The following is a 24830-nucleotide window of genomic DNA, read 5'->3' as shown; positions in this document are numbered from 1 at the left end:
ACCAGCTCCTGCTCCACGTGTTTTCCTCCAGACGCACAAACCCAGTCCCCACTACCGCTCTGGTTCCTTATCACTCAGGGGACAAAATCCAGACTGTCATTCTTAGTTTTGGTCTGCGTCCATGCCGGCAGTCCCTACCACTGCCTTCTACTGCCTTCGCCCCAAACCTGGGACTCTGGGCCTGGGTGACGGCTTTCAGTTTCACAGGCCCCTGCGGTGTTCCATCATCTGACCTTTGCGTGGATGATTCCAGCTACCTGAGCACGCTTGCTGCAGAGTGGCCTGCAGGCCTCCAGCCCTCCTTCTAACATGTCCGCCGCACTGTTTCCTCCTTATGGAAGCTCGCCCTACACAGAGTGACTTTCTCCTCTGTTTGCCAGCTTGCCACCTGGTTCCGTGCTCTGTCCTCTATTCTGCCAGATTTGGTAAGGGTTTACCTGGGCCCTGCCCCAGCCTGAGTCCTTTAACGCTTTGTTTCTCGGGCCTAACCTGGATTGGCCCTCTGGGTGTGTTTTCGAGGGGTTGACAGGAAAGAAGTCTTACTTCTCCCGCCCAGGGGTGTTTCTTCTTGCACCCCCGAGCGCACTGCTTCCTTTTTATAGGGGGACGTGGCTCTCTGAGTGGAGCCCTTCTTTTCCTCGGTATCGAAAATCTTCATCTACTCGTTTCCTTCCATTCATCCTAGACACACGACTTCCAGCTGAAAGGCGTTCTGACCTTGGGTCTGTGTTCATCTGTTAGCCTTTTGGGAAATGGTACCTGTCTTCTTCCCTCTCACTGTCCATCCTATCAGACCTCAGATCCAGGGAACATCCTGAGTCCTCCCTCATCTCTACACTTCACAGTCAATCCCTCCGTAAGTCTCATTTGTTCTAGTCTTAAAATCATATCTTTCCAGTGCTCTTCATTTGTCTTAATTGGATAATATCAATTGGATAGTTTTATTTTTCTTTAAAAATCTTTAATGGTTTCCTGTTATACTGAGAATAATAACTAGAAATTTCACTGTGATTTTTATCACTTTTTCCTCTCTCACTACAGTGCAGCCATGTCCCTTTCCAAATACCTGTTCTCTCCTACCTCAGGGGCTTTGCACTTCCTGTTTCCTCTTTTTGAAATGTTTTCTTCTTCCCCAGCTTTCACATGGCTAGATCTTCTTGTGTGTTAGGGTTTATCCAAGAGGTTTTTTCTACCATCGTATCTCCAATTACCACTTCAATCGTTATCCCCACATATCTTGGTTTGATATCTTCCTAGTAAGTATTAAAATCTATGATCATTTATCTATTTATCTTCTATTTATTGTCTGCTCCTAGCACTCCAGTAGAGGTTCTAAGAGAGGAGAAATCTCATCTAAAATTATCACAAATGTATCGCCAGTGCCTAGCCCATAGTACATGGTCAGTAAAAGTTCTTTAATTACAGGATTTCTGTAATTGTGTACATTCACTGTCTTTATTTACCAGTCTCCCATGCACTCCGGATCCTCCTCTTTCTAGCTTCTGCTCATGATTCCACTGGAACCCCTGTTGGAGAGTTGAACATCAACTTGTGAATAGCCAAATATAATCTACAGGTTGCTTTTTATTGTATTTGTTTTCTCTAGAACTATCTGGCATTATCTTAATATCCTTTGTTTTTGTTTTTGTTTTTCTGCAAAGTCTGGTGACCCGGGATACAGTTCTGATTCTCTTCCTTCCCACCTCTTGGGGTCATCTTCTTGTTCTGTTTCTCAGCCTCAGCGTCTGCCCCCAGAATGTTGGAGCAGTGAGGATTTCTTCCACAGCCTCCCGTGTCTTCCCACATGATTTCATTCACACTGACAGCCTGGAGGGTCACCTTTCTCCAGTGACTCCAGATGACTGCTGTGTCACTGCAGAGACACCTGGGCCTCCCTACATCTGCCCCTGAACTCCCTTTTCCACCCTGTCCCCCCCAGACACCTCATCCTACCCTGTCAATAGGTCCACCACTGGGTGTGACTCGGTACAGCCACTGTGAAGTGCAAGCAGGAGTGATATTTATATTTATATAGTGTATACTTGAAATGTAGTAACTCCGTAAAGCAGTCCTGTGTGCTTTTCAATTCAGATATAAAGAGACACAACATTCTTGTCCAAATAAACAAAACGGGACAAGCAAGGTAAGAATTTAAGAGCCCATTAGATATCTGGGCTCCCAAAGAAATGAAAATGAACTAAACCTGAGTGGCAAACCGCTCCTAAGAGAGAAGTGGTCTGTGACTGCCCTCGACCCTTCCAGAATCGGGTACCGAGATTGCCTGCCATACTTTTGCTGTCACCTGTGCAGGCTCGGGGGGGGGGGGTTCGCAAACGAGCCTAAAGAGACCTCACCAAGGCAGTCTCTACCTTCACTGGACACAGGGATGCAGGTGGGAGCTGGAAAGCCAAGAGAATTCCTCAAAATCTTGATGAGATATGCTGATCTTTGCTGTGCTCAGTCTCAGCTCATCTCATAGAATTTTCATATAAAGTCAGCAGAAAGCATCCAAACTGAAATAACAAAGGCGAGGAGAATTGACAGTGACAAAAAGACATTGAGGTCTGTAGGATACTGTCAGGCGGTCTCACCATGTGCTGTTTTTCCTCATCACACCCCTTCTGCCGAACGTGTGTTTTATTTCCACACCAACAAGCAGTCCACCAGCTCCGCAGACAACTGCTGGGTGCTCTTCAGTTCAGTTCAGTTCTGCCGGTCACTCCCTGGAGGTGTGTCAGGCTGCGCAGCCGTGAGCACTCAGTCCTGCAAGACCGCGGCCACTTCCTGTGCCAGTTGCGAGTACTAGGCACACCCACACTTCTGTCTGATGTGGCTGTCAGGTTGAGAGTTCCCACAGCCCCGTCCCCCTTCAGGTTGGATAATTTGCCAGAACTGTTCAGAGAACTCAGGAACACACTCTGAGTGTTCGCTATAAAGGACACAAATGAACAGCCAGATGAAGAGGTGCATAGGGCTGGAAGGGCCGCAAGCATGGGAGCTTCTTGTCCTGTGGAGTTGGGATATGCCACCAACCCAGCGGCTCTTCAAACCCCATCGTTGAGGGATTTTTATCGTGGTCTGATTACTAGGTGTGATTAGCTGAATCGCTGGCCGTTGGTGATGAGCTCCGTCTCCAGCCCCTCACAGCTTCCCACAGGTTGCAAAGTTCTAACCCTCTAATCGGTATCTGGGCCCTGTAGCAGCCAGCACCTCCCTCGGCAGTCCCTGGGCAGTGTAGGGGCCCACCAGGAGTCCCCTCATGAGGACAGAAGACACATCACTTCAGAAATTCCAAGAGATGTAGGGGTTTGTGTCAGAACCTGATGACAAAGATCAAATGTGTATTTCTTATTACACCACATTTGCGCACACCTCATTGGCATCCCAGAAAGAGAATGGAACGAAAGAAATAATTCAAAAGATACAGGGCAAGAACTTTCTAAGATTGATGAAAGTGATCAATGTATAAATACAGAAATATCTCTTAAACTCTAACCAGGAAAAATAACAAAACAAACCATAGCCTAGATATGCTGTAGTCACACTGCTCAAAACCAAAGAGCAGGTCTTAAAAGTAATCGGAGGGGGCATTAAACAAACACATTATATATGGGGAACAGTGAGAAGAATGATCACCAACTTCTCAACAGAAACACTAGAAGCCCGAAGACAGTGGTAAGGAATCTTTAGTTTGGGGGGGGTGCTGAGGGGAACCTGCCAAGCAAAGATTCTATATCCAGCAAAATTTTTTTTTCAAAATTAAAGGTGAAATAAAGACATCTTCAGACAAAAGCTGAGAGAATTTGCCAGACCCGTGCCATAAGAGATGCTAAAAGAAATTCTTTTGGGGGGGGAGGGGTGAAAATTTGAATCATTTTACTTAAACTTTGGTTGTCATTAAAATTATAGAAACAGGAATGAAAGAAAAAAATCTATATACAGCAAAAGTCAAGAAATACCCTAGGCTGTTCACATTTCTTCCTTTTAAAATAAAAATACCAATTGTATTGATAACATATGAAGAAGTTAAGTGTAAGGCAGCGAGAGTACGGTGGGTCAGAGGAGGTACCTTGAATTAGACTGTCCTCAATCGTGAGCTGTTCACGAAGTAGCATATTAGGTGGAAGTACACCAAAATTTACAGCCATGTTATAATCTCTAGAGAAACCATTGAATAAATAACGCCACGAAAAGAAATATAGCTAAAAATTCCCTACAAGAGAAAACACTAGAACGAAAGGGAAAAAAAGTGATTTATCCAAAAGAAGACAGAAAGGAAGCAGAGAAACAAATGCCAAAATGGGAAATACCACCAGCCATATAAATGATTGCGTTAAATGTCAGTTTTCTTGTTTCTGGCATTTACATATTTTCTAGATGCCGTAGAATGTTCTACATTTATACGTACATTATCATGTTTGTAAGTGTGACCTCTGTGACAGTTTGGCAGTTTTCACCATCTTTGTGCTTTTTTTTCTCTTTGTGTTGGCCAGCCCCTCTGGCCCGGTGTTGAGTCCTAGCGGTGAGGGTGGATGTTTGTGCCTCATCCGTAGAGCGTGGGCACAATTAGAACGAACATGGAGCAGCCTCAGCTTGATATAATTCTGGTGGGAGTGCCCGTGGCACGCCTGCTTTGAGGGACTCTGTTTTCATATAAGTTAAACGTGCATCTATCCTGTGATTCCGCAAGGCCCCTCTTAGGTAGTTACCCAAGAGAAATTAACATGTATCGCTCCAGAAAGACCTGTGCAAGATGTCTTATTCATAGTAGCGAAAAACTTGAAACAACCCAATATCCCTTAACGCAAGAACAGGCAGAGTACATGGGCAGAGTAATGTACCGCGCAGCAGGTACATATAGCAGGAAACAGGAATTAACCACCGCAGAGTATAGACGAATTTCGAAAACATTGTTAAAGGAAGGGAACTAGACAGAACAGAGTATATGTTATGATTTCACTGATAGGGGATCCAAGGACCATCAAAACTAACCTGCGAAGTTGAAGTCACAGCGGCCTGTGTGGGATGGGCATGAGAATGAACTAAAACTGGGCGTGAGGGAACTTTCTGGAGGTGTTCTCTGTCTGGTTTGGGGCAGTAATGACAAGAGCATATGAACTGTCAAAACTCATTGAACTGAGGCCCTGCTCTGCATTTTATTGTATGTTAATTACACTTCCAAACATACATGTTTGTGTGTATTTTTAAAGCCCTGTGTTCCAGGTCCTGAAGTTATTCCCAGTTTCCACACGGGAGAATTGGGGAAGAGAGACTTGCCCAGTGATACACAGTTTGTGACAAAAGCCGGGTGGCCTGGCTTACCAGCCCACACCCTGGCCCAGCGTCCTCATCTCGTCCCCCGGCCCCTCAGTTCCACGTCATGGACTTTATCCTTCAGATAAACTCACATTAGCTCCAAAAAGTTAGTAGTTGTGCAAGGTTCGTCCTTGCAGAATTGCTGATTAGTAGGGGTCTGGTTACATGATGTACAGTACAGTCCTGCAGTAGAATATGATAAAGGGAAAAACCTAATTTTTTTTTTTTAATGTTTATTTATTTCTAGGAGACAGAGAGAGAGACAGCGTGAGCAGGGGAGGGTCAGAGAGAGAGGGAGACACAGACTCTGAAACAGGCTCCAGGCTCCGAGCTGGCAGTCAGCACAGAGCCCGACGNGAGACACAGACTCTGAAACAGGCTCCAGGCTCCGAGCTGGCAGTCAGCACAGAGCCCGACGCGGGGCTCGAACCCACGAACCATGAGATCATGACCTAAGCAAAAGTTGGACGCTTAACCAACTAAGCCACCCAGGCATCCCAAAAACCTAATTTTTTTAACATTTATTTTTGATAGAGAGACAGAGCGTGAGTGGGGGAGAGACAGAGAGAGAGGGAGACACAGAATTCAAAGCAGGCTCCAGATTCTGAGCTGTCAGCACAGATTCAATGCTGGGCTCGAACTCACAAGCTGTGAGACCATGACCTGAGCCGAAATTGACTGCTTAATCGACTGAGCCACCCAGGCACCCCTATTTTTTTTTAATTTTTTTTTAATGCTTTTTTATTTTTAAGAGAGAGAGAAAGAGCTGCAAGGGAGGGGTAGAGAGAGGGAGACAGAATCGAAAGGAGGCTCCAGGCTCTGAGCTGTCAGCACAGAGCCCAACGCGGGGCTCAGACTCACAGATGGCGAGATCATGACCTCAGCCAAAGTCAGACACTTAACCAACTGAGCCCCCCAGGCACCTCAGAAAACCTTATGTATTTATATTGGATAATCTCCTCGGTGTAGGGTAGAGTGGAGACAAATCAGAGATACAGACTACATGCTACCATCTGTGTTAAAAATAAAATAAGGTACAAGGGACCCTGTATACACCTGTGATTGTGTAAACCCACAGCATTTCTGAAAGGAGACCTAAGAGGCTGTGACATGAGCTTCTGGGGAGAGGAGTTGAAGATCTGGGCAGAAGGGGTGGGAGGGAGACGTTTCATTGTGCACCTGTTCTGTACATCTTGGGTAATGAAGCATATGAATCTGTATTACCGATTCAAAGAACGAATGAATACAATTCCAATTTGGAGACGACCAGAATAGCTCATCACACACGTATTTCCCTGACCTGACTGAAGCCGGCCTCAGACTCCTCAGAACTGCCCGTCTCCCTCACGACAGACCCTGTGGTTTTTGTGTGTCAGCCTCAACGTGTCCCTTCTTTCTGGGATCATTTCCCTCCCTCCCTCCCTTCCGTGTTTGCCTTTCCTGCCCATTTTCCCTCCGTCCTGTCGTGCCCTCAGTGCTTGGTGTCCCCCAGGTTTTGCCTGTGGGCCCACGCCTTCCTTCTGCCCTGCAAGATCCTTAAAAGCAGAAGTCCGTCTCACTCACCCATGGCTTATGAAGGGCTGGGTATCTGACAGAGGGACCCCAGATTTTCCATTCACCTCTGAAACAGGTCTGATAACAACATTCCTTCCCCCTCAGCGCCCCCCCCCTTTGACTCGAGCTGTCTTCCCCAAAACACCATCTGTGAATGACTTATGATGGTGGTGCACAGATGAATATGGTAAATTTCTATCAAGTATTTTATTGTCTATTAGGCAAGATAAAACTAATTTGTGAAACCAGTGGGTTTTTAATTTTACCAATATTACTGCGTAGACAAGGCAAAGTTAAGAAATAGAGTGATTTCTTTTTACAGTATTCAGTAGTAACACAGATGGGGCACAGATAGGGCAGAATTGGTGGTGGTGGGGCTCTGACTTCCAGGAACCAGGGGCCTCACCCAGGGTAGATGCTCATCACTGTTGAGAGTGCAGTGGCTTCTGTCCCCACCCCACCTAGAGCCCTGTGTGTGGTTCGCCATCTGCACTTACCACCCCGCCCGGCTCAGTCTCACGGCGCAGACCCACTGGGATTCTTCCGGTACATTCGCAGTGCTCTGCTTTTGTTCCTGCTGTTTATCCTGATGGAATGTGACCCTTCCTCCTTTGGGTCCTGTCCCTGTCAGCTGGGCAGACCCCTCCTCCACCTCGGGGTTTAGCCCAAACTTTACATCTTCTCTGAAGTCCTCGTTAGTGTATTAGTTTCTTGTTGCTGTTCTGACAAGTTATGGCAAACTCATTGGCTCACGAGAACACAAGTTTATCATTTTAGAGTTCTGAAAGTCAGAAGCCTGAAATCCGACCCCCTGGCGTACACTCCGTGTGTTCGCAGAACTGGTTTGTTGTAGAGCCTCTAAGGGAAAAATCTGTTTCCTTGCCCTTTTCTGTTTCTGGTCGCTGCCTTCAGGTGCTTTTGTCCATCCATCTTCAGGACACATTGTTCTGGTCTCTGCCTCCATCTACGCATCACCTTCTTCCCTGGCTCCCCCTCCTCCATCACTTAGAAGGACCCTCGTGACTTCATGGGGCCCATCTGGATCACCCAGGATCTTCACCCCATCACAAGATTCTTAACCACATCTGCAAGATCCCTTTTGCCGTAGACGGTGACATAATCACAGGTTCTGGGATTGGGGTGTGGCCGTTCTGTGGGGGCAGGAGCATCATTCAGCCTCCCACACCTGGCATCACCGCTTTCCTGGGTACTTAGATTTGGCTTTCCCTTTGTGCCCCACAACTCTGCCCTTCAGGATCTCCCAGAATATCTGCCTTGTAATTATCTGCTCCCCTGACCAGTCCGCCCACTGGGAGCCTCCCAGGGGGCAGGGATGGAGGTACACTCAAGCTGCCTGCCCAGTGTCCCTGGCATGTGGTAGAAGTCCATGCGTTTGAGGGAGTAGACTACCCAATACAAGACAGCATTGCAGTGCTGGGGTTCCAAGGACAGGGTCGAGGCCCTGGCCACCTGGCCAAGGATGCTAGCCACGCCATGCACTGGCCATGTCCCCTCATGTCTGGTCTGCAAATTGGGGATGAAGAGTCAACCCAACCCAGAGACGCACAGTAAGGACTACATAGGTCCCATGTGTAAAGGTATGAGAATCCTCTGGGGCGCCTGGGGGGCTCAGTCAGTTGAGCATCTGACTCTTGTCAGATATCAGCTCAGATTTCATGTTTTGGCTCAGGTCATGATCTTACAGTTCATGGGATCGAGCCCCTCACAGAGCCTACTTGGAATTCTCTCCCTCTCTGCCCCTTCCCTGCTCGTGCGCTCGCACTCTCTCCCTCCCTCCCTCTCCCTCTCTGTCTCTCTCTCAAAATAAATGATCTTAAAAAACAAAGTATGAGAATCCTTGACAGTAAACACTGAACCCTGTCAGGGTAGCCAGTTTCATCACTGTTGGTATTGATTTTATTGTTTATGATGTGAAAGGTTTTATATTACTCTAAGTCCTTTTTGACAGACTTAGGAAAGGGGAGGCTAAACTGTTATTAAACTTAGTTAGCTTTATGTTTAAAGTAATGTTTCTCGGGGTACCTGGGTGGCTCAGTTGGCTAAGTGTCCAATTCGATTTTAGCTCCTGATCAGGTCATGATATCATGGTTTGTGGATTCAAGCCCCCCATCAGGCTCTGCACTGACAGTGTGGAGCCTGCTTGAGATTCTCTCTCTCCTGCTCTCTCTGCCCCTCCCATTAGTGCTTGTTCTCCCTTTCTCTCTCAAAAAAAAAAAAAGAAAAATTAGAAATTTTAAAATAAAAATGCTTTCTTTTATTTTAAATAGTTTGTCACAAGTTGTTAAAATGACAAAAGTATAGAAATCCCTAAGGGAAGCACCATCCAGAGGGGCCGTTAACCCTTAGACCCTGTCAGCCTAAGAGACGCTAGTGTTTGCTGAACAGGTTAGACAATCCTGACTGCAGAGCCTGCTGTAAGCACTGAAGTTATGGCTACTCAGAGACTCCTGGCTCTTCGAAGCCACTCTGACAGAAGACATATGTGCCCTCGTATCCAGCTAATTCTCACCGAGCACCCGTCAAGTTCCTTGCACCCTCTGCAGCTCTTTCTGAGACCCCTGCGTTTGTCCCTTAGAGGAAGTGCTAGGTTTCACGTACTTTGGTTTCTTACATCTCAGTCTTGGTGCGTTTAGCGGCCTTTCTGACGATGTGTCACGCAGCGGTCTGGGCATTGTTTGCATGAGATTGAGAGTTGGCTAGAACACGTTGAGTCGTTCATCCTTAAAAGGCACCGCATGGCATCATAGGGATGCTGATCGTGGAGGAATTCCAAGAAAGGGGCTTGCAGTCAAGAGAGGTGCGGGAACGTGGTGTCACCCATGCCTGCGTTCCGAGGGAGCTGGCCAAGCCCACTGCCACTAAAGGCACTTCTGAGATCCCTCGTAGCAAGTGTTCTCATTGGGAACACGTACTCCGACCAAAGATCGTGACTACTTGGTGTGCACAGAAGTCATATTTTTAGAATGTCATGAAAAATGGAGAAGTATATGAAAGGCATTCTAGCTTTAGGAAATAACGCTAGTGGGGATTTTAGATTAAAGAGGTAATAAGATCTGCCTAGCAGAGTGAAGAGAGATGGTTTAGTAGTGAAAAATAAGGTTATCAGACAAGTAAATGGCAGGCTGGAAAATAAAAATGTATCATTTGGATGGCAGGAAGCCATTGCCTGTTTTTCAAAAAGCAAGATGTTGAAGTTATCATACCCTCCGCATCATTTCACTTGAATGCGAGACGAGCCACTGTGCAGCGTGAGTGGCGATGGGAGGGACAAATTGTAGTCGTCCTGCTCCGAGATTAGGGTCCAATTTGTGAATTTATCTCGGGGGTTAAGGTTCAAGTGTAGATCAGATATAAAATGAAGAACCAGACAGTTCTACAAAACCGGACGCAAGTAACAAAGGACAAAGAATAGTTGCCGACCCGTTCCGCGTCCTGTGGCAGCAGCTCCCCCCCGACCCCCGCCCCGTTCTGGCAGAGCGCGCGTCGTGGGGCCGTTGCGGCCCGTGCCCAGCAGGCCCTGTGTTCGCCGTAAGTGTGACGTGGTGGCGAAGTATCTAGGTCGTGTGCAGTTGGGCTAGTGTTGATCAGATTCACATTCACAAAAGCGCTGTCATCAACAGAGAAACACGTGAATCTTGGGGCAGGATTCGTTCGGGTGAGTCATGCGGGAGACCTTCTGCCCCAGGGCCAGCCCAGGGCTCCGCAGGGCTCAGGCGGGGGACACACGGGCAACACCCGCTCCTGGGTCTGGCCCTGAGTCCAGGTGTTAGCGCTGCAGAGACCAGCCAAATCCAGGGGCTGAGGAGGAAGAACTGGTTTTCACAGATGTGACGGGCCAAGAGTTCAGGCCTTCACAAGTCAACAGAGATGCCCGTCGTCATCGAGGCTGGGGGGAAGGGAGGGGGGGGAAGAGCTCCGGACTCCACACGCCAGGCAGCACCGCTTCCTCCCCAGCAGGAGCCCCGAGGTCCGAGGGAGGGCGGGCGCCCCAAGTCTTCACGGCCACCCCCAGGCTGGCCTCTTACCCGGGGGCTGGCGGAGAGCCGAGTGCGGGCGGCTGAGCGGAGCCGGCAGGGAGGGCTTCCCGGGCGGGGTCAGCCCTGGGCTTGTCCAGCCGCGTCCCTCCCGTCTGCGAGGCTGCTCACGCAGCTGCGGTCCGTCCCCTGCGAGTTCAGCTCTCCCCGCACTTCCGAAGTGCCCCGGGAAGTGCTGCGCCGAGCCGCCCCGGCCCCGTTGGAGTCTTGGACCGCAGAGGGGTTGGCAGCAAGGCGGTGAGTGTTTTGTCCCAAATCTAGCAGGGAGGTGAGGACGGTGCCCCAGGTACGGAGGAGGAGGGACGGCAAGGCCCTGAATGGAGCTTACCGTTTTCCGCAGGTGACGTTGACATTGCACGGGTGAATTAAAACAAAAACCCCACAAACAAGCCAGTCACACATGGAGCACAGACGGGTAGTAGGCGTCCTGGAGACGGACAGTAGTGTGCAGTTTGCAGGGCGGAGGCGGGGTGGGAAGCCGCCTGGTTTGGGTGCCGCACAGGCTCCTGTGGTCGTTGGCAGTGGAGCTAAGCTCGAAGGAGTGAGGACTCGAGCCGCGGGTGAGCCGGGGGCCAAGTACTCCGGGGAAAAGGAGCCGCCGGTGTGGAGGCAGGAGCGGGAGCGGCTGGAAGGACCCGAGGCTGGGGGCACGAGACGCGGGGGCGGCAGTGGCCCGGACGGAAAGTGCCGGCTCGCCATCCGGCAGCGGGTCCGAAGCACAGCCAGTGTGGACAGCGGGGTGTGTGTTCTTGGGCTGGGAGGGCTGACTCGGGGACGCGCAGGGGGCTGCGGGCCTACGACCTCTGTGGTCTCTGAGAAGCCGAACCACGCTGCTGCCCAGACAGGAGTGCCGGGGGGGCGCAGGGGGTGGAGGGGACTGGAGAGTAGTCCCGGGAAGTCATGACGAGTGATGAGGAGTAGTTGCCGTGTGGAGCAAGAGGCCTGAGGCCGGTGCCGCTCTACAAGGACCGTCTCCACACTGGTGCATGCGGCTCTGAGGCTTTCCTCCAGCAAGGCGGTCACCCCACTGCTGGAGGGGAAGCAGGCGTGGGGGCTGCTCGGGGCCCCCAGCCCTTCCCTACATCCTCCTGTAACACAGCCTTCGTTTCGCCCACCACCAAGATGCGAGGTTAAATCGGAAGTGGATTTGGGCCCTCCCTGTGGGTTTGTGTCAGCCTAGGGGAGCCTTTGGGGGCCTGATTGGGAGCGTGCAGGCCTGTAAAGGCACAGGCGGTGTGACTGGGCCTGGCCGCACCAGACGCTCACAGCGCTCACTGGCCTCCTGGGGAAAGGGGGTGCCTTGCTTCAGCTTTTCTGGTGCTAGCCGGGTGGGGGTTTGGTACCTTCTCCATGCCATGGGTGTCTGTGAGAGTAAGCAGGTGCGTGTGCTTGCGGACATTGGAACCAAATGCAGTTATCTTAGTGACCAGGGGACTGGGTCTCTGGCCCCTGTTCACCCCTCCCTCTCTCCTGGGATTTGACACATTCAGCCTGGTGCAAATGACCAGGAATGTAGCTGTGCGTCTGTCTGATCCATTCAAGGATGGCCTGTGCCCCACACTGTAGCTAGAGTTGAATCAGGGGAGAGAACAGTGATTTTAAGTCCCATAAAGCCATAATTGAGCTCTGATAGGCCGACGTCAGATAAGCTTGTCCTGTGTGCTGATTCGAAGGAAGGCGGCAGAGCCAGAGCAGCGAGGAAGCTGGGGACTGTGCGGGCAGACCCCAGGCCTTGCTTGCACTGCTCAGAGAAGCCCAGGTAGCCTCGGCTGGAGGGGAGGGAGCAGCTCTGGCCCCCAAGATTGTGGCCATACCAGACTCGTTCAGAGTGGGAGGCCAGGACACCTCCCCAGCCACCACCTCTTCTCTAGGGCCTTCTACTTCCGGTTGACTTCTGAGGCCCATCCCATCCATCTGCTCCTTCAGTGCCTTGCCTCTCATCCACGTCAGCCCCCTCCCTCCAGCTCCTCCCTCTGGCTCCCTGGTGTACTCTCCCCACTCCATCACCCCTCCCAAGACAGACATCAAAGGATGCCCTAACAGGGTCTGCCCAAGTGGCGCTTTCTCAGACACTGTCACTATGTCAGAGTCCGTTTCTTTGCTTCTCTCTCGTCTTCGGAATGTAAAGGGCAGGGGTTGTGACTCAGCGCCACCTGCATCTGCCAGCACCCTGGCGACGTCAAGCATGTTCAGTGATAACAAAGACCATAGACCAAAGGGCTGTGATGAACAAAGCACTGGCTTGGTTGTTGCAGATGTGATCCGGGTCTCAAGGGCAGTCTCCCGAGCTGCTGTCGGTTAGGAAGTCCTGTGTGCTTTGAAATGTCCAGTATTGAGTACCCAGCATCTGGTGGCCTGGGGTACTGAGGGCCGATGAGGAAACTCGGCCTTCCAGTGCCTGCCCCTCCCCGGCCTGCACACCATCAGTGGATGTTCGCGGTGAGGCGCTGCATCTGTGCTGCCGGGTCTTAGGCAATTGTGCTTGTTTTTCATAAGAAAAAGCCCAAGGCTTTTCTGGGTGGTCGACACAGAAGGACAGACCAGATTCCAACAGATTGAAGGACAAGAAGCCAATAGATATGGCTGCAAGAAGATCCACGTAGAGGGCTTTGGGCTCGCCAGAGCTCAGTGTAGGCAAGAAGGAGGTGTGTCAAGAGTGATGACTGGGGGGCGCTGGGAGAATGGTCTCAGGTCAGACAGGAAGTTGGGTTTAATCTGTAAGATATTTACGTGGCACTACAGCTGTCATTTTATGTGCCTTTCACCTGTCTGAGTAGTCAACCTGTGTATTCATTAAAGGAGAAATGGTTGGCAGGTGGGTTGAACTTCAGTGAATTCTGATCCTGGAATGAAGCATTTCCTTTTAATTGTTATATGCACCTTTCTCATCTTTTGGTCAGCTTGAAGCATATTTCTTCTCTTGCTCTCGGAGCAGCCGCGATGGATGTGTTGGGTGCATTGGTTCTGTTCATAGCCCTCTATTGGATGCCTCTTGTCACTCTTAAATGTAACACCATAGTCATAATTGATGGAGAGTTGAGCTGTAAGCTTTTAGGACTAATTGCAAAGTCTAAACTGAAACATTTCCTGGAGCTGCCTTTAAATAATAATAATAATACCTTGTATAGGTGTAGTGCTTTACAATTTACAAAGCACTTCCCCATGCCTCATAGCATTTAATCTTCACAAGAAACACTGCTTTTTGAATGCTTAGATCTTTCCTAAGTGAGAGATCACATTGCACGTCCTGATTTAATCATGGTGAGTCGTCAGAAGTTCTTGATACAATAACCATTTATCGAGTACCGTCTATGCATAAAGCACTTTACTAAGGATACCGAGGGGCAAATTTCCAGTAAATAAATATCCAGTAAATAGTACCTATGTGACCTTGCTTCCCCATCACAGTCACTATTTCAGAGGCTGCTTGCTGAACTGTAAATTGATATAAATATTGCCAGGAATTCATTGTATTAGAGTTTAAGTTTTTAAAACTGAGGATTCTGATACTTAGTCTAAACTCCGTGTTTCTTCAGAAAGTCGTTGTGTGGATTTCAGCTTGCACTTTTCTTGAAGAACTTGCACAATTAACTTGAATCTCAAAAAAATATTTCAGACATCCTGCGTATTTGAAAATGCCTAGCCATTGCGTTCATGTCCTGATTAAGATGATTAGTGTATGATTCTAAGAGTACAGCTTGGCCCTCAGCCTCAGAAGGCTCATTATCCAGTACAAAAGAGGGCGTAATCATCTCTGCATTACGCCAGCAGCCTGATCGGCGTGTGGAGGAGCCTGAGGGACAAAGGACTTACCCGGAGGGAACTTTCTGCCTGAGGTGGGGGTAGAAGGTAGCGTTGGAGCCGAACCCAGCCCCAGGACTTGGAACCCGTGTCCAGGAGCCCCTGGAGTGTCCAGCCATGTGCTCTGGGCCACCGAGGCCCCTCACAGGATCTCCAAAGAGTAGAAGACCCCCAAATGATAGGAGTCTTCAAAGACCTTGGGGCAGAGTGGTCGCGCAGAGTGACCGACCTGCACACCCCCATTCCTTTCTCCATCGAGGACGGGGTCAGGGCTGCAGGGCTGCCATTGCCCATCGGGTCAGCTGAAACTCAGAAGTAGCCCCAGGGGCATCGCTTCTTCAGCCACCCTCCTGCTCCTTGTTTGGGGTCTTAATTTTATCAACTCGAGTGTTGCACAGCCTCTCATTCAGCTACTTGTTTGGTCGTGTGGTTTGGGAATGGAGAGGACAAACTGCGACGGCCTAATGTTTATTACTAGTGCGCCTCCTTCCTGGACACACAGGGTTTTTAGAATGTTTTCCCATGATATCATCTTTGTAAATAACAGCTTCCATGTCATTTACAAGGGAGGTCCATGTCTAGATCACCATCATCTCCTGGTTCTGGTCATAAGGAGCTTAGGCAATCACAGACCAGAGAACTCTTTTGGGCAGATGTGCCCAGTGCTTTATTTTGATCCAGCATATGCAGCTAGCCTCCGAACATCTCATAAATACTCTGGAGAGGACCACGGTTAAGAGATGGGGTGGGGTGGGAGTGTGAGCTCTAGTCTAAGTAATGTTTCCAACTGGGGCTGGCATCGTGCTTTAAATAAAAGTATTTTATTTTTAAATAAAAGTATTCTGATCATTTAGGTCTCTCTTTATAGGGCATCTTTTATGACCAAGACTGTCCAGTACCAAAATGAGCTACATAAATTCCTAATCTGGGATACAGCTGGACAAGAACGAGTAAGTCGCCGTTTAATTTACTACTATGTGTTTTTCTGAGGCCCACATTAAAGCTCTGACCAAACTGTCAATACCCTGTCATTGCATGTCACTCACTTCTCTCCTGTGCACCAGAGACACATTTATTTCCATTTGCGTGGGCCAGCCTTTTTCTTTTCAATTAGAGCCACAAAATCCACTGATGGGGAAAGTGATAATGGGCACTGAGGGCATTTTTATACTTTTTAGTGTCTCAGAGTAAACGCTGACTAACGGGCCTGATAAAAGCCCGCTCAGAGCATTGTGTGTGATTTGGGGCTCCGTCCTCCAGCAAAGATATAAAAGAATTAGTGGCAGAAAGGGAGAGTTAAGCACATCTCATTTATAGCTGCCTTTTAAAAGCTAAAGAGGGGACTTTACAGCATATAAAGTTTGAGATTTAAGTGAAACGGATGAGCTGACACAGAGCCAAGCAATAGGTACTTAATAAATGCCTGATGATCAAAATGTCCAAGATGGTTATCTGCTTAAGGAAGAGCCTGAACCAGGACTGGGGCCTGGGCCAGGACATCGGGTGCAGAGTGGGGTTCGCCGAGGCCTGCCTGCATCGAAGGCAAGGGGGGGGAACAGCACTCCCCCCACTGCCTCGTCTTCAAAACCTCTGGGCCCCAGGTCCGACTTCCCTGTTGAGGTGCGTCTGGCAGCCACCCCAGTTTTCAGCTGCTGTTTAATTGTGTTTTCAAAACAAAACATCTGATGGGTGCACAGCGCTATCATAAGCTATTAAAAGTGTACCAGAGGTAGTCAGGAGGAATAGTGTGTCATCACGGATCTGTCTGAGACGGCATAGATACCGTGTGTGGCATCCTGTCTGATGAGCCACCACAGACACATGGAGGAAGACCAGACAAACCATTACTGTTATCCTAGACGTAGGCACCGTACATTCGTACAGATTTCACGTCTCAGGTTTGCTGATTTTTGGTTCTGTTTTGTTTCGTTTGTTTTAATGCCGGGTGTCATGCCCCACAACCAATTACTCATCTGAGATGCGTCTGCCTGATCTCCCGTTGCGCACCCCCCTCCTGTGTGTGTTGTGCATCTAGAACGGAGCATTTAGGGTGGCTAGACCTCTGTGAAGCATCACTCTTCCACCCTTCACCAGCGTCACTCCCCGTAGCCTTTGTGAACATATCTATGGACACAGCCCTGGCGTCGGTCCTATTAGCCAGGAACGCCTGTGGCTCTTCATACCAGTAATATATGTACCTTTCACTGAATCCCCAAGTTTCAATTACCCCCTCCCATATATTTGATGATCCAGAAAAACCCTCATCATAAAGAATCATGCTAGAATATAGATTCCATTATACTTTGAATCAGAGCCTGTCCTAGGGTACACCATGATGTATAACATCTCTTTTTTCTAGAACATAAAAAAAGAATAACACAAGGCTTTATGCCTCTCCCTTACTGCTGCCATCATAGCAGGGCTCTTTTAAGTTTTGTAATTAGCTGGTTTGCCTGCCTCTTGTTTCCCCACTTGTAATTGGTTCTGCACCAGGGGTGCTTGCTCTGAGATGCAAATCTGCCTCCCCCTACCCCCACCCGAAGCACGGTCACTTAGCCGGGGGTTGGCCTAGGGGTCGTACAGCCGGCGGGCAGGGGTGCGACCCCGTGGAATCCATACTGTGGAGACCGTCGGGACAGGAGCCCCGGCTATGGGACGCCCACGCCGGCCGGCCGTTGCTGCGGGCCAGGAGTGGCGTCTGAGCCGGCCGGGTCACGGGCTTTAAGAAAAGCAAAACATCTGACCGCCAACCACAAACGGTTTGAAATGCTGTGGGCCTCCTACCGGACGCGTCTGTGGGCTCGCCGTGACAGCCAGCTTGTCCTGGGCGAGGCCCTTAAGACCTGACTGTGCCACACTCGGCCGGACTCCACTTTCCTCACTTCCCAGCAGTTTCACTTTTGGGACCAGACTGCTTATCGCCCTCCACCGTGCTGTACGGTCCCCTCCCATTGTCCCCGGGCACCGCTATTCCCTCCGCTCAGAACACCCTCCCTCCCACGTGAGCCCAGAAGCTCAGATGCAGCCTTCCGAACTCACCTCCGAAGTCACCTCAAGGAGGGCTTTCCTAAGCATCCCTGCTCTTCCCAGAGAAGTAACCACTTTGCCTCCTGCCCACATTGCTCACACCCGCGTCTGAAAGCTGCCTTGGACTCATCCCTCCTTGGCTGCCCTCATATTTGCTCATTCCATGTGCCTCGCAGCTGTGTCTTCTGAACGTACATCAGATACGGTCACTTCCCTCCACCTCCACTGCCAGCACCCTGTTCTCAGCCATCTGTGACTCACCAGAGGGTCCTTGTAGTCTTTTAACTGGTCCCCCTTCCCAGCCTGCCACCCTGTGTCGCTTCTCCTCACAGGACCTGGAGGGATCTTCTGAAAACAGAAATCACACACCGCTCTCTTCCTGCAGTGACTTCGTACCTCTCTTCTCATAATAGCTAAGGTCTAAATGGCAGCCTACAAAGCCCTGCACGGCCCGCTCTGCCTTCTAGCCCCAGTGCCCCGCCCGGCTCATCCTCTCTCTCACCCACTGAGTTCTAGCCCACCGGCCTCCATTCAGTTCCTCAAATGCCCCAAAGTCCTTGCCTCTCGGGCCTTCAGGTACTTTGTTTCTTCTGCTCTCTCCCCTCTGCTCAGAGCATGGCCAGCTGGCCCCGCCTGTTAGTCTCAGGTTCAATGACACACCTAGAGTTTTCCCTAACCCCCTGTACTTAAGCAAGGCTCCAGTGCATGCTCCATCCTGCCCCCTATTCATTTTCCTCAGGACCCTCATTACAAGTGGTAATTAGATGGTCTGTCTACTGACCTTGATTGACAAGAGCTGGAACCGGTGTCTTGTTCACTGCCCTGCTCCCATCGGCTGCAGAGCAGCTGACAGAGCACCAATGCTCAGACACTGGGTGAGCCAATCAGCGAATGAGCTCTGCGGAGTATTTCTTTGCGTCCCACACGGTCTCTGATGGCCCCCGTCCACGGGATCGTCGATTTCCTTACTTATCTGTCTACTGTTAGACTGTGAGCTCCCTGTGGGCAGAGACTGTATTCGTGTCTGTGCTCTCAGCCCCTGCCTGGCACACAGTATTGACGTCAGTGGGTTTATGTCATCTGATCGCCAGTCGTATCTGTGCACAGACAAGAAGGACAGATCATCTACCTCCTGTTACCATGTGAGTATTGCATGTCTCAAATCATAAAGTTCTGGTGTTTGCACACATATTGGTCAGTTCCCTACAGCAGTGACGTACATCATGGAACCAAAAGGCATCATAAAATGAAAGTCCTTTCTGATGAACCTACCATTCAAACATCCTCTCCATCTGACCCTCGCAGCTGTTGCTGCCTGTGGTTTTGGCAGGTGGATTGTCTTTTTGATGGTCCAGTTGCAATTGATTTCACTACGTCCGTGAAAGTGATTTTGGAGAACTTCACAGGCATCATGCAAAGCCGTTGATGGTGGGGATCTTGTTAAATGATGAGGAAAGTAGTGATAACGGTGATGATATAAGCGTTTCAGAAGATAATGATTTGTGGTCCGAAGAGTTGAGCAGCCTAGGAAGACCCTGATGGAGTCCTCGGATATTTCTGTAAAAATTTCCTTTTTATGACAGGATAGGAGAGTCAAGCATGAAATGAAAGACAGACATCATATTGTGCCATTGTGCGTATTGTTTCGTCAGAAGAATCACAGGTCCTCGATCAACTTCGATTCAGTGTTCATCCAGGAAAGTAGCTCGTGGTTGCAGTAATAAACCTAATTTTTTCCCTAACGTCAGATGAAATGAAACTTGTTTTCATAATTTGAATTTATTTTCTCTAGAGAGTGCCTTTGTCAGATCTGTTTGTCCCTGTTTGCTCTCCTAAGTGAGTTCATTTGAAGAGGCCTTCTTCCACCAGCCCTCCTTGGCTAACAAGGACGGCAGCAGTGATGTAGACAGACCCAGCACCGTGCGCACAAGCACCACAAATCCCGTAAATACCCTATAAACGGAGCAGCATTTCAGAGACTTGCCAAGAAAGCTTCTTAACCAGAATCTAATAGATACTGCACCCAGTCCTTAGATTTATGGCTCCGAATCTTAATGTGGTTTCTCCTGATGACCGTTTCCAGAGGTCAGAGCACCAGGAAGGCACAAAGTCCATTATTGTCATGTTTTAAAATCAGGAAAATGTGTAGTAGCTGAGTATCATTCTAGAGCTGGGGTTGACACCAAGGCCTGTTAGCCAGTGCAGCCTGCTGCCTGTTTTTAGAAGTAAAAGTTTTCTTGGAAGACGACCACACTCTTGCGTACGTAGAGTCTCTAGCTGCGTTCACTCTGCAGTGGTGGAGATGAGTAGCTGTGACAGAGGTCGAGTGACCACGGGGCCTAAAATCTCTGCTGCGCGGCCCTGTCCAAGAGAAGTTTGCCAGCCTTAATCTAGAGACAGATTGGGAGCAGAGATGTGCAGACATCCTTTGAGTGTCTTTTTGAACCGCCACTTTCTTATTTACCCCAAAAGGTCATGGAAAGAGTTTCAGTGTCAATAATGGTAGAATGGCTTATAAAGGATGAACTCTCCCAGAGATAACAATCATATACAAACTCTGGACAAAACATTAAAAAACAACTCTCACGGCACTGCCAAAAGTACTCAGGGACTGCGGAGGGAATGACCGGGGGTGAAGCTCACGTTTTTATAGCTTTTCCTCAGAGGCCACTATCCAGGCCATGCAGCAACGGTAGCCAGGACTCAACGCTGAAAGCCCCGGTTTTTAGCTTGTGCGATTTGAAGTCAGAGTTTGATGCTGCTGGAGACACTGGGAAGGAGGGCAAATCCCAGAAAAGATGGATCCGACAAGGAAGCAAGCTCTCTTGTCTGCTTAGAAATTCCCCTCAAGCCTCCGTTCGGCCCCCAGTTGCAAATGTGCCAGGGAGAACTTAAGGAATGGGACAGAAGAATGACAGCTAGAGTGGTGAGAAGGCTGAGCAGAGATGTGGCTGCTGCTCATCGCAGGAAAACCCGAGTTTGGAGCTGGAGTCCAGCCCCGCCTTCCTGGAGAAGAGTGCCAGACGTGACACCTTGGGCTTCCACTGAAAGCTCGGAACGTCCGGGCCTTGCAGGTGAAGACTGCCTCCCAGAAGTGCAAGTGGGCCCAAGTAGGATCCCCCCCACCACGTGTAAAACCAGCGTGTGGGTGACTGTCCACTATCTTAATGCTCTTCAGAGAAGATAACAGAAGCCAGAGAGTTTAAACATGTTCAGAGACTTCAAGGAAAAGTAGTCTTCCTGACTTAACTACACGTAGGGAACCTCGCGCAGAACGGAAACTACGGATCAGACAAATGGAAATGCTAGAGCTGAAAGCCGCAGTGCCTGCAGTAACCCCCCTGGATGGGTGGCAAACAGACTGGCCAGTCAGAAGAACCGGGAAAGAGTGGGGGCCCTAGCGCCGCTGGGACAGGTGCACACGACCTGATCTGTGTAAGCAGAGACCCGGTAGTGCTGAAGAGAGGGAAGCAGGACAAAGAGACTCCAAGAAAATCTCCCGAGTTTGGTGAAACACACCATCAACTCACAGAGCCGAGAAGTTCCAGCAAGCCTGTGAGTTTAAAGAAAACCACACAGACCGCTGAAAACCGGAGCTAAAGAGGGAAACCTGGAAAGCAGCAGAGACAATAGACACACTGTGCGTAGGGACAGCGGTGCGCACGGTCCCCCACTTCTCACAAAGACGGTGAAGGCTGCAAGACATTGGGACACAAAACATCTTGAAAGGGCTGAGAGCAGAGAGATGTCAATCTGCCGGAATCCTCTTTCAAATACGAAGTGAAAGGAATGACCTTTGTAGAGAACAAGATTCAGCCGCAGCCCCAGAAAGTGTTTTAGGCCAGATGGAGGCATCACCAGGTGGTAACCGGTCTCCATAAGAATATCTGGCAGAAATGGTAAATGGGAAAATCTGTCTTTTTTTTCCTTCTTGTTTACTGGTTATGAATGTAAAAATTATAACATTGGATCATATGGCTTATAGTACATGTAGGTCTTAAATATTTGACAGCAGCACAGGAAACAGTGGGATTAAAAAATTAGACTCTTGCAAGGTTCTGATATTTTATGTGAAGTGGTGCGTTTTAAACTCCTAAGCACGGGGCGCCTGGGTGGCTCAGTCGGTTAAGCGGCTTACTTTGGCTCAGGTCATGATCTTACAGTCCGTGGGTTTGAGCTCCACGTTGGGCTCTGTGCTGACAGCTCAGAGCCTGGAGCCCGCTTTGGATTCTGTGTCTCCCTCTGTCTCTGCCCCTCCCCCGCTCATTCTCTGTCTCTGTCTTAAAATTAAATAAAGACATAAAACAAAATTTTTTTAATAAAATAAACTCCAAGAGTATATTGGACTTACAAGAGCAACCACTTAAAAATACAAGAAGGTATACCTAAAAAGCTAGTGGGCAAATTAAGATATTATAATTGAATACTAAAAAATAGTGAAAAAAAAGAGGGGACAAAAGGAAAAACAGAGGATTGGTTTTTTTTAGTGGAATAAATCTAAAACAAATAGCAAAATGGTAGACCCTCTCACCAGCACATAGTTCAAGCCTGGCTTTTGATCCAGTCTGACAACCTCTGACTTTTAAGTGGAATTTTCAATTCCTTTACATTAAGGTACTTACTGATATAAGAAGATTACCTTTATAATTAAAACATAGCTTGAAAATAAGGGGATGGAAAAGGCTATTCTATGTAAATCATAAGTGAAAGGAAATTATTGTGGTTACGTCAGCATCAACAAATATCAGTAAAATAGACCTGAAGATAGGAGTGATTATCGGGGATAAAGAAAGGGTGTGATAAGAAGGGCATTAAAGAACTTTCTGGATTGATAAAAATATTTTACATCTTGGTAGGTGGTTGCATGGATGTGTACATGCACATCAGTCATTTTATCAAAATGTAAGATCTTTTTGCATTTCTCTACATGAATTTTACCCTTACAAATTTAAATAGAAAAGAAAACCAAAATCCCAGCAACTTTGTAAAGGTTGTTGCCAGTATCATACATCAAAAATGAAAGCTAAGGGGCACCTGGGTGGCTCAGTCGGTTAAGCATCTGACTTCAGCTCAGGTAATGGTCTCACAGTTCATGGGATCGAGCCCTGCGTCAGGCTCTGTGCTGACAGCTCAGAGCCTGGAGTCTGCTTAGGATTCTGTGTCTCCCTCTCTCTCTGCCCTTCCCCTGCTTCACTGTGTCTCTCTGTCTCTTAAAAATAAACAAACGTTTAAAAATTCTTTTTATTTTAATAATGAAAGCTAAAAATTATATATCCAATAAGGGGTTAACACCCAAAGTATATAAAGAACTTATACATGTGACTCAGCATCTAAAAAACAACAGATAATCTGATTTTAAAATGCGCAGAGGAGCTGAATAGACATTTTTCTGAAGAAGACATACAAATGTCAGCAGACACCTGGAAAGAGGCTCAACATCACCAGTCACCAGGAAAACACAAATCAAAACCACAGAGAGATATCCCCTCACAGCTGTCAGAACGGCTGGTATCAAATACACAAACAACAAGTGTGGGTGAGGATGTGGAGAAAAGGGAACCCTCATGCGCTGTTGGTGGGAATGCAAACTAGTGCAGCCACTGTGGAAAACAGTTTGGGGGTTCATCGAATAATTAAAATAGAACTACCATATGATCCAGTAGTTCCACCACTGAGTAGTATTTAACCAAAGAAAATGAAAGCACTAATTCGAATATACCTCTTGTTTATTGCAACATTAGTTACAATAGCCAAGATCTGGAAGCAGCCTCATTGATAAATGAATGGATACAGAGGATAAGGTGTGGGTATGTATACAATGGAATCTTTCTCAGCGATTTAAAAAAAAAAAAATGAGATCTTGCCGCCTTCAACAATGTGGATGGACTTAGAGAATATAATGCTAAGCGAAATAAGTCAGAGAAAGACAAATACCACATGATTTCACTCCTATTTGGAATCTAAAAAAGCAAACGAAAAAGCAGAAACAGATCCATAAACACAGAGAACAAACCGGTGATTGCAGGAGGGAAGCAGGGTACAGAGGTGGGCAGGAAGGCCAGGCCTCCACTTGTGGAATGAGTAGGTCACGAGGATGGAAGGTGCAGCATGAGAAATAGAGTGGGCGGTGTCGTCATTGCAGTGGCAGACTGGCAGCCGGCCTGATCAAGGGCACAGCGTCACCCGTAAACTTGTCAGATCACCGTGCCGTGCGCCCGAAGGGAACATTGTGCGTCCACTGTATGCAATGGGAACGGACGGATGGCCGAGCAAACAAAGGGAAGGGAGGAAGGGAAGGGAAGGGAAAGCTAGTAGGTCACTCTCTGTGCCACCCCACCCCGTGGAAGCCAGTCCACAGTCCTTTCCTTCGGGTAATGTAGCCTCCTCTGTGGTGCTTTCTTGCTTACCCTCTTAAGTTTTGTTATTTTCTGTCTCAAACTTACCCTGTTTGATTGGAAGTCATGAGGGTTTCCCCCCAGGGCCAGAGATCTTTCTTGCAAAGCGTAGTAAGACTTCCTGTGTATGGACATCCAGGCTGGCACTTAGTTTGACATCACCTCCTCCTCAAGCAGATCTTACTCATTTACTCCCCGATTCTTGCTCACCGACCGCGCGCCAGGCAGTGGGTGTAAGTGTGTACTTGGGCCTGTGGTACAATCAGCGCTTAGATCACAGGGTTATCTTTACGACACCCAAGTGCAGCTCCTTCTCTGGAGAACTATTTACAGCATTATTTTTATCTCCTCGATAGTTTGGGAAGCCAAAGTTAAAGGACTATTGAACAAATGAATTTGGGAATTATAACATGGAGTTCAATTAAAAAGCCTTTTTAGCTGAAACAATTGTTTATAGCCCCATATTTAATTCCTATAAAACTGTATTCTAAAGCATCTTCTGAGAGACATTTGACGTCACTTTAAAAGTTTTTGCCTTTGGTAATTACTGGTTCATCTGCTCTAAAGCATCACATCGTCTTATTTGGCTTAAGAGAAAGATTACCCTTTGTGTGGGGATGATGGGCTTAAAAGTCGAGTAAAGAACGTCTTTAACCCGCTTTCCCAATTTTGTTGTTTCTCC

General features: G+C 48.5%; 1 protein-coding gene and 1 long non-coding RNA gene across 3 annotated transcripts in view; one reads left to right on the top strand and one right to left on the bottom strand.

Moving 5' to 3' along the window:
* Nucleotides 1-24830, top strand: part of RAB22A (RAB22A, member RAS oncogene family) — a 56803-nt gene that overhangs the window by 19355 nt on the left and 12618 nt on the right. For both annotated transcript variants that reach the window (XM_039236868.1, XM_039236867.1), the window contains exon 3: nucleotides 15595-15676. In XM_039236868.1, coding sequence (XP_039092799.1) covers nucleotides 15595-15676 — 82 coding nt within the window. The remainder of the gene's footprint in view (nucleotides 1-15594; nucleotides 15677-24830) is intronic.
* Nucleotides 1458-24827, bottom strand: LOC120234867. The gene is made up of 4 exons (XR_005529230.1): nucleotides 24753-24827; nucleotides 18535-18752; nucleotides 18015-18101; nucleotides 1458-1526 (listed from the first exon to the last, which is right to left on the bottom strand). It is a non-coding gene; the product is annotated as an uncharacterized LOC120234867 (long non-coding RNA).

This window comes from Hyaena hyaena, unplaced genomic scaffold, assembly GCF_003009895.1.
Source record: "Hyaena hyaena isolate Hyena2069 unplaced genomic scaffold, ASM300989v1 scaffold_119, whole genome shotgun sequence".
Taxonomy (NCBI): Eukaryota; Metazoa; Chordata; class Mammalia; order Carnivora; family Hyaenidae; genus Hyaena; species Hyaena hyaena.
The sequence above is the reverse complement of the archived record's forward strand: the minus strand, read 5'-3'. Positions and strand labels throughout refer to the sequence as shown.